General features: G+C 38.0%; 1 protein-coding gene across 1 annotated transcript; it reads left to right on the top strand.

Annotated features, from left to right (window-relative positions):
- Positions 1–2,903: 2,903 nt before the first annotated feature.
- LOC149816915 (IQ domain-containing protein IQM3-like) lies at positions 2,904–9,326 on the top strand. Its single transcript, XM_089987977.1, has 9 exons — positions 2,904–3,373; positions 3,489–3,603; positions 3,749–3,814; positions 4,010–4,098; positions 6,100–6,187; positions 7,164–7,310; positions 7,678–7,770; positions 8,385–8,486; positions 8,565–9,326. The coding sequence occupies exons 1-9, from the start codon at positions 3,174–3,176 to the stop codon at positions 9,117–9,119; spliced, it is 1,455 nt and encodes a 484-aa protein (XP_089844103.1). The 5' UTR covers positions 2,904–3,173; the 3' UTR covers positions 9,120–9,326.
- The last annotated feature ends 792 nt before the right edge of the window (positions 9,327–10,118 follow it).

Genomic DNA, 10,118 nt, shown 5'->3' with positions numbered 1-10,118 from the left:
AAAAAATATCTTTGTACCAACTTGAGGCTTTAAATCTCAAGTTTATTTATCTGATAAAAATCACGGGTATTACATCATTTCCCCCTAAAAAAGATTTTGTCCTCGAAATTCATATACAAGGACTACTCGAAAAGACTGGGTACTTTTCTCTCATACTGGCCTCCGGTTCCTATGTGGTTTTGTCGATACCATAATATTAGCATTTAACCTTGACGGTATATAACGTTGGCGTGATATTCAAATAACTCGTCTGTATTCAATATGTCCTCATACTTAGTGATATCGAGTAAGGTCAGGTCAACGATAATTCCTTCACGTCCACTAATATTTTCGTGTCTGGTATACCGTTTACACATATTTATAATCTATAAATTGTAGTATTCTTATAATTATTACAGGTACATATACATATATACCATATATATACTCTAAAGAAATATGCAAGTAACATACACCATAAAATGAAATATACTCACAGAGCTCTTGCAGGGTATGGCACGACTGTTATCTTTGATTTATTGTTCCCAGGCTCTGATACCATAATTGTAACACCCCGAAATTTAACCCAAATTTTAAGAGGAATTTTTTTTCCATAACAGCGGAAACAATAATCATTATGAAGGTAAGCATTCTGGAACATTACAGGAAAGATCAAGCAATATCATTGGTTTTATTTCAAATATCAAGTAGATAATGACATCAGAGTTTCAATTACATGAACTAATATATCAAGAAGAAATCAAACTATCCCAGGAACAGTAAATCAAATCTTGATTGATGCCCAACCCGCAGTCGCTCATAAACTCTATTCTTCACCTGAAAATGATAAATTTATAAGTAGAAAAATACTGTGAATTTGGCAAATATACTAAGTAACAAGTATGTAAGGAGTTTGTTTAATTACAGGCAATAAGACATGACACTAAGCATAGCATGAAAATCTGAACATGACTAAAATACTACACCTTGCCAAATTAAGTTTCTAACTAGTATATGTGAACACTAACATGAACAATTCAACAATCATAGGAATAAAGAACTTATTTCATGCTAAAGTAACTACCGACAGGTAAAAACACAAATTAAATAACATGAACTGAAGTACGACAACAACGCATTCTAAGAATCTAACTAACAGATGTGAACAATAGAAGACTCAAATTAAACTAACAGATATACTGAATTTATTTTATGCTAATTTAAATAATCACATGCCAAAAGTAATTATTAACATGTTAAAGTGCAAACCTGCCAACTCCCTGCTCAACTGATGTACAAAAGATATTTTAAGTTAGTGTTTTTCTTTAATTATCTCGTGTGTACCTGAAGAATAATTAAAGATAAACATTTGAATTAGATCATCTTAGGTATCACATCTGAGTAAGTAGTGACAGATTTACAATTTTATACATATACAATTACTTGTGACATGCGAACATTTAATTTTAGCATGCAATGAAATATGTGTCTATGAGATAATTAAATTCTAGTAATAATATTACATGCTAGTTAGCTTCTTATAAATTGTTGACTGCCATAACGTAGAACTTTACTTTTTCTTTTTATACGTTGAAAATCACACATGACACCCACATCACATACTTGACACATGATATACCTGCAAGAAAAATTACAGTATTTCCTACTTAGACAGTTATAGTTTAATTCCTATAAATTTATTATTTTTCAGGTGAAGATTAGAGTTTATGAGTGACTGCGGAATGAGGCTTCGATCGAAATTTGATTTACTATTTTCGGGATAGTTTGATTTCTTCTTGATTTATTAGTTCATGTCATTAAAACTCTAATGTCATTATCTACTTGATATTTGAAATAAAAGAAATAGTATTGCTTGCTCTCTACTGTAATGTTTTGGAATGCTTAACCTCATAGTATCAGTTGTTTTCGCTGTTACAAAAAAAATCCTCAAAATTTGGGTTAAAATTTCAGAGTGTTACAGGTAACGTGCGATGGTAGCATGACACGCGATAGGCAACGATGTCGTCGTTAGTACTTTGCTATATAGCGGCATAAATGTGGAGCGTTGTTTGGTTAAGCAGTGCTAGCGGATCAAAGGATGTTGCCTTTAGAGATTTGGTTAAGGACCTATCGACTTGCAAGATTTTTCATGCGTAGCGGTTGGACGTACAGGGGTGCATGTGAGTTGGGGCTAATTCTCTCAAGGATCACCTTAGGTGGTTTCAATTGAGTATGGTGACTCGGGGCTAGGCGAGTGAATGCCTAAGTACCGACGAATGAATCTGGGTAGTGCTCTTCGCTATGGTGTTTAATCATCAACTGGTCTTCGAACTGAAGGCCGCAAAGTCTTGTTTTTCAGTGACGATGTTTTGTTGTACCGTACACATAGAATTACAATATGCTCTATGTCATGCAAGGCTAAGAAGTTTGTATTTCTTTTGAAAGTGATAACTGATATGGGACCACTATATACTAAATGACATAGATTAGATGAAATTCGTATTTGAAAATGCGCTTGATCAACTTTCAAGGGGATGTGCATGACCAATTAAAATGATTCAATAAACAAAAAGGTATTGATACATTTGACTGTTAGGCTTATCATAATAGATAGCTTGGCATGTGGCAGGTTTGTGAAGCATTCTATGCAAAAAGGTTTGCGCCCATAAGTGGCACGACACTGGCTTCAGTGGTCATGTTATCATATCACTAAAGAGGGCCGATACGGTAACACGAAGCGTTGAGTGTGCAATCTCGGCGTCACTGACTCACTGCTACCGCTACCGCCCTCTCACGGCCTCTGTCCTTTTCAGTTTTCGCAAGAGGGAATAGAATAGGCAAATTTCTGGCCACTTCTACGCTCTCACTCTCACTCTCTCTCCATAATTTCCTATAGATGCCACCACATTTGTTATTCTTGCCTCGAATACACCCAAACATATCTGTTTCGCCCACTCTCTCTCTCTCTCTCTCTCTCTGCAAATTGCAGAGAAGAGGCGAGAAAATCGTGGTAATAAATTTGACCACTACCCATCTCTCTTTCTCTCTCTGCGCCTGCTTCTATGAAAGATCGAGGAAGTTAAAAGGCAACCAACAAAACCAGAAAAGAAAATTGTGTTAATAAATTTGACCAACCTCCCCATTTGCTCTCTCTGTGTGTGTGCCCGTGTGTATAAAAGAAAACAGAGGGAACGATGGAGATCATGCCTGCTTGTCACAACTTAGACTTCCACCCTCAGTTAGTCTTGCCTTCCGAGCTCAACAGCCGATCCTCTGTTGTGGACAAGGAAGGGAAGCCCATGGACGAGGCCGCATTGAAGGTCCAGAAGGTCTACCGGAGTTACCGGACCAGGCGGAGACTCGCCGACTCGGTCGTTGTCGCGGAGGAGCTGTGGTGCGTCCCTCTTCTCATCCTTCTATTTTCTTCCTTTTCCCCTCTGTTTCTGCCTTTTCCCTCCTTTCTTTCATTTTCGTTTGGACTATTTTTATCAAGAGATGGAAACGTTCAGGTGGCAGGCGATCGATTTCGCTCGTCTAAATCACAGAACGATCTCCTTCTTCAGTTACAGCAAGCCGGAGGGCGTTGCCGCCAAATGGAGTCGAATTACCGGGAACGCGTCAAAGGTGCGTGGTCGCCCTTGTTCCAATTTTGTTTATTGTTGGTTGATTTTGCTGTCTCACGGAAGAAACGGTGCTTCTTCACACTTGTTTTCTTTTTATATTTTGCTTTTTGGGGTTCAATATAGTAAGAGAAAGCAAGTTCTTGCAGGTTGGACAGGGTCTATCCAGAGATGCCAAAGCTCGGACTCTGGCATTCCAGCATTGGATTGAGGCTGTAAGTTTCATCTTTTGCTTATTCTTTTTCCTTTACTTTACATGTGGATGATGCACTATGATTTAAAGTTGTAACTTATAGCTTTTTCTGTACTTAATTGTGACTGCACTACATGAATCGCTTAGCATGTTTTGAGAATCAGTTAGCTATAGTGAGAGATTTTAAGTGGATAAGCTGTTGTTCTCCTTTTCTCAGATTGATCCTCGTCATCGTTATGGACATAACCTGCAATACTATTATAAGGAGTGGTGTAAAAGCAACTCTGGACAACCTTTCTTTCACTGGTAATTTCTGTCTTGGCAAAGTTTATGCATGAATTATGAACGAAGCATTTATCCCTTGGCACGCACTCTGTCACTCATATATCTTGCTGCTCTTTTGTAGCCGCGCTTTTCTTTGACTCTAAGCAATGTTAGTTAGTGAACATTTGAATGGATTATGTTGTAGTGTCATCCTTGTCTTGAAATAAGATTCTGTTTATACACAGCCAAATTCCATCAAGGGATGCAAACGGTTCAGACCCGGAACAGCTAAAAGTTGCAAAACGCTCAACTTGGATCCGACCCATTATAGCATAATATTCTAAATGATATATAAAAATGCCAGAAAATAAGAAGAAAAGTAGAAGCTTCTAAAATTAGCCATAAAAATAACAGCAATCATGATCATGATCGTACTGTTAATCAGGTGGTCATGGCACAATTAATCAAAAAAGAACATATAAAGAAGAAGATGAAAGAAGAAAAGGTGTAGGGTTTTTTGCAGTTTACACCAGTATGTATAGGTTTCTTTTTGCATTTTACACCGGTGTGTGTAGGCTTTATTCTTTTCTTGTTGGATATGTCCTTGAGGAACCAACCATTAGTGTTCCTATTAATGGTCAAGATGTGTTCCTATATTATTAGGGTAGCTATGAGATGGGAATACAGTGATATAAAATTTTGGTCTCCATCCCTGCACAGGTTTTGATTTTAACCTACATCCCCGGTCCAAACGGGGTGAGGCAGTGCATAGCCCCATTTCCCCGATCCTTCTGCCACTGCCGCCTTCCGCCGCTGCCGCCTTCCACCGTTAGAAGAAGGAGAGGAGAGAAATGGGAGCTCGCACGGCTCATTAGAGGAAGGAGAGATGAGAGATTCGAGAAAGGGGTTTACGTTAGGGTTATATATATATATATATATATATATATATATATATATATATATATATAAGGGTATAATAGTAATTTTCTTAACAGGGATTGGAGACGGGGTGGGCGGGGTGAGGGCAAGAATAAGACCATCCCCGCCTCCATCTCTGCACGGATTTTAATTTTAACCTCCATCCCCGGTCCATTTCCTGTTTCATGTCCTCCATCTCCGGTCCAAACGGGGCGAGGCGGGGTGGGGCCTCGTTTCTCCCCTGTCCACTGTCATCCCTAATCAGGTCCAAAGGAGCCTTGGATGGGAAAAAAAAATGTCCAAAGTACCTGGATGCTGTCCATCATGGAGATGAATCACACCCAAAGACCATCCAAAAAGTTGGTTTTTTACCTAGGTAGGCCCCACAAAAAATCTGGTGTTGGCATCAATGGCAGATAAATGAGCAGCTAAGAATCACCCAAAAGATCAGGTGCAATGTGATTGCACACTTTTAGTGTGCTGTTGCACCTGGTCACCCTCCATCTTGAAGATAGGGCCTGTCAGTTGTGGGGCCCAAGAAATGATGAAGGGCCATCAAGTGCAGTGGCACACTAAAAGTGTGCAATCGCATTACACCTGATCCTCCCTCCCCAAAACAGGGTGCCTTGGATGGTTTTTCTGTCCAAGTCTCCTTGGACCTGATCCTGATGACAGGAAAATTTTGAGCCTGTGCATGTTCGTGTGTGTCTGCAAGCAGCAAATCTCCTTTGGGTGCTCTGTATGCTACATGACAGTTTACCATATTAATGCACCATCTAATTATAACATTTAATAGTGAGGAAGCTAATAAACACTAAATTTCTGGTCCATAGATTCTTAATTTTTTGTTTTTTAATATTTATGTTAATTTTGATTTATAGTATCTTTCAGATTGACAGATTTCAAAATGGCAGGAAATTTAGTTGTTTTGTGGTAGTGAATGCCATGTTTAATGAGTGTCCATTAATGCTGATAGCATCATGCTGCACATGTTAATCATTACTAACAGGTTAGAAGTGCTCTAGGAGAATTCTCTGTCATGTAACTATCATAACTGATTTCAGATCAAAGGTGTTTCATGCAATTTGATGAAATTTAAAATCCATATTTATTCTTCTTGTGCAGGCTGGACATTGGGGAAGGTAGAAATGTTGATATCAAGGAATGTGAACGGCGTTTGCTTCAAAAAACATGTGTCAAATACCTGGGTCCTGTAAGTTTTTGTTTCACTATCATGTATATTGATCAACAGAGATGACACAGATGAAAGTGATAAAGATTGGTGGTTATGAAATTCTAGCTTCTACATTGAGAATTAGAGTGGTGTCTTAGTAAAATTGCTTAAAAGTTGATGGCTTGAAAATTGTAGTTTATGTATATGATGATGGGGATGGACAAATGATTAAAGTTTGTAGTTCACCTGTGGCTTAGGTGGTATTTATGTTCTCTATTAGATCATACTTGAAAGGAAATCTGTCAGTTAAATGAGATGCCCATTTAGTTAAACATGTAATTTTTTCTTGTCTGTTTGTTTGTGTGTTTCTTCTGTAAAACTCTACTCGAAATTTAAGAACTGTTCTGGCAACAAACCGAACTGCAGATTCCCCATAGGTGACAGGCATTGTTCTTTCCTGTATCAATCAGGTTTATACTGTAACGCCATGTTCAGGGTGCTGATGCTGGTTGTATGTTTTATACAATTTTCTGTACTTTTTCTTTAGTTTCAGTGAGTTCTCTCTCTTTGTCCTGCTTTCTTTATATATAGCCATACCCCAGAACTCTTCTTTTGAAAAAGGCACGTCCTTGCCTGCCACATCCATGTCTTGCCGTGTATCTGTACCCAGGTCTATGTGGCACAGGATATATACTTGTCATTTAGTTCTACTAGTGCTTGAACCTATGTACTTTGTAAATATTCATTCACAAAAAATACATTTTCCTTATACACTTGGACCGACTTAGGTTCACGGATATTATTTGCATCTTGTGCTTGAAGTTTTTGAAAATCAGCTTTTGAGACATTGATGATTATGTGATGGATGATGCTGAAGCGCTTCGTTACAGTTTTCCAGCAAGTGATATTTGACTTAACAAGAAAATGTATCTTCTGCTCTTTACTCTTTATGTATCATCATGACCTTTAAACTTTATAAGCTTTTTGCACTTATGTTTGGTTTACTACAATTCAGATAGAGAGGGATCACTACAAATATGAAACGAGGGATGGGAAGATTGTACACGTGCAAAGTGGAGAGCTTCTTGACACAACTAAAGGTCCTCCCAATGTCAAATGGATTTTTGTCATGAGCACCTCTAAGACGCTCTATGCAGGCATGGTAAAATACATATTCTTTGTTCATTTTTGACAGAATTTGGCTCAGACATCATTCTGGTTGTCACCCACCAGACTCCAGAGAACTTTGCAATTTATCTCTGCCCAGTCAATTCAAGCTTCTCCTTTTTTGTCTCTTTGGGTCTGAGTATGCCCCAAATCTGTAGCTAAACCAGGAAATGGGGATAACTGGCCTCAGTTGCCAGTGAATTAGATAGGTTTTTTTTTTTGATGGGCAAGCTGGGAGTGAATTAGATTGTTGCCAATCCTCTATTGCAGATAAAATTTTCATTTGGATGCATTGAACTCTGTAACATCTGCTGAATTCTTCTTTCTAGTAAAACTGACCTACTGCTTTTCTGTATGTTTAGAAAAAAAAAGGACACTTTCATCATTCCAGCTTTCTTGCTGGTGGCGTCACTCTAGCAGCAGGAAAATTGACTGCCGAAAACGGTGTGCTTAAGGTACCATGAACAATACTAGGAAATCTAGAGATTAATTCAACATATGAATTCAGTGAATATTTATATACTTGTTTTGTTTTTAAAGTATTGGACTCTTTCTTAACACCCATTCCATGTTTGTTTTCTAGTGGAGAAGTTTTTCAATTTGAGATTTTATTGGAGAGCTTAGTGAGATTTTAGATCTGCGACAAGTTTCATGGGCATGTCGTTGTCTATTTAAATTTTTTAAGAGTAGATTGCATAAGTACTAATGTTTTGACTTATTGCATTCAACATTCTGCTTTTTCTTACTCCATTTCAAATACCTTCCTGTGGTATAAAACTTTGTCTTTAATTTATAAAGAAATGAATATTGATGGCATTTTAGTTATTTTTCTTTGAATAAAATCACTAAGCAATGGTCAATTAAGTGGTTTTTTAGCCAAGTTTCTTTGAAACACAGTGGAGAAAAAAAAAGGGTGGTTAAATGTAATAACCAAAAAGGTGGCAATTTTAAGTAGCTGATAACTTTGACATTTTTTTGTAATTTGCTCAATTTTAGCTAATGCACATTCGTTGAAACTTGTGTGTTTTCTCCTCTTCATCTGCTGCTGAATATTTACTCTCCCTTGCAGTCCATCTCAGCATATAGCGGGCATTACCATCCCACTGATGATAACCTTAACATCATCTTAACATTTCTTAGAGACAATGGGATCAACCTGGATGAAGTGGAGGTTTGTATTGCTCTTACACTGTGTACTCATCCACACTTATCTGTGCATTTGCACATCTCATCTTATGTGCACTTTCAGATACGCTCATCAATCAATGATGAGAACGGTGAGGAGAGCAACCCATCGGAAGTAAAAGAGATTAGCATTTGTACAGTAGTTGAACCTCCTCAACTTGAACTTCCTGATCTCAAAGCAATTGATCGAATCTCAAATTTAACAGTCACTGTCCAAAGTGAAGCACAGAAAGAAAATGGCAATGGTCGCTATAGAAGGACACTATCAGGTGGCCTTCAGAGCCCAAGGACAGAGGTTCCTGCAAAAGCAATATTGCAGAGGATTGACTGCAAGAGCAAGGCACACTCGTACCAACTTGGGCACCAGATATCTCTCAAATGGTGCACTGGTGCAGGTCCAAGAATTGGATGTGTAGCAGATTATCCAAAGGAGTTGAGGTCCCAGGCTCTTGAGTTTGATTTTGTGAACCTTTCACCTCGTATCTTCAGCCCATCAGCTTTTCAGCAGTTTCTTGCGTCGCCATTGCCTGTACAGTGCTCAACACCCTTGTCATGTTTGCAGTCCGGAGCCCATAGCAATGGTATGGACAAAGGGGCAAGATTAAAGCCTGCATGGTAATCCAATGGTCTTATGTGCCAGCGATCTTTTGGCTCAAGTTCAACTCAAGCATGGCAGAGCTAACCAGGTGGGTGCTGTATCATTCTAAGTGGGTGTACGACCTTACCTGCCGCTGGTCGTATTGAACAGCCAAGCTAGGTCCACTGTTAATATTTCCAGTTCATGTCATGAATGAAAGCTTTAAGCAGTGTGCTCCATTATCATCTATTTTACTTTGTGTGTGTGGCTTTATTGATAAATGTACCTCCATGTTGAAATTTGTAGCATTTTTATCTTACTGTGCATTCCTGTCACTGTCATGCTTTACATGGATACTTCATTTGGAAAATGTTTGTAATGTACGACAAAAATGATATGTTTTCCGAAATGCCCTACAGTTTTTGAAATCTGCTTGATGCCCAATTCACAATTTTTTTGCTGTAAAAGGACCTTTTTACCTTTCACACAAGCAATTTTTTTCTAGATATGCAAACTTTCTCCCAAATATCCAAATATGCAGATTTCCTTTTGAAGTTGCAAATTTCCTCCCACACATTTGTAAATGTCCTCTTGCCTATGCCCCTTATGTGATTTCGGACATTTGCAACTCATGCGAATGTCTCAATATTCTCATATTTGCAAATGTCTTGACTTTTACGTGCGAATGTCTTCAAACATTTGTGAATGTTCTGCCTATGTCCCTTATGCCATTTTAGTAAAAGGAGTTTGCATATTTTGTAGACCTTTGCAACCCATGGTTGTGAATATTGTACTGTATTTGTGATGTCAGGATATGTAAGGTAAAGGGCCTCGTGCTTGGTATTTGCAAAAGTGACACTAAAGATAAAAACTCTTTAGTGATGCTTTAAAAGTGATTTTAAAACCTTTGGCGATGCTTTAAAAGTATCGTTAAAGCCTTTAGAAGAAATTCATGTATTTAAGAAGAAATTTACATATTTAGATATTTGAGAGAAAGTATGCATATTTAGAGGAAATTCGCTTGTGCAAAAAGTGAGTCTT

The sequence above is a fragment of the Nuphar pumila genome, chromosome 14, assembly GCF_984573655.1.
Source record: "Nuphar pumila chromosome 14, dmNupPumi1.hap1.1, whole genome shotgun sequence".
Classification (NCBI taxonomy): Eukaryota; Viridiplantae; Streptophyta; class Magnoliopsida; order Nymphaeales; family Nymphaeaceae; genus Nuphar; species Nuphar pumila.
This window is presented reverse-complemented; position numbering and strand designations above follow the sequence as displayed.

What these genes read in the sequence shown, in the direction of transcription:
- LOC149816915 (XM_089987977.1), top strand. Translation starts at nt 3,174, where the DNA reads ATGGAGATCATGCCTGCTTGTCACAACTTAGACTTCCACCCTCAGTTA. An exon ending in GTTGTCGCGGAGGAGCTGTG is followed by an intron (nt 3,374 to 3,488) that starts GTGCGTCCCTCT and finishes GGAAACGTTCAG; the next exon opens with GTGGCAGGCGATCGATTTCG. An exon ending in CCGAAAACGGTGTGCTTAAG is followed by an intron (nt 7,771 to 8,384) that starts GTACCATGAACA and finishes TCTCCCTTGCAG; the next exon opens with TCCATCTCAGCATATAGCGG.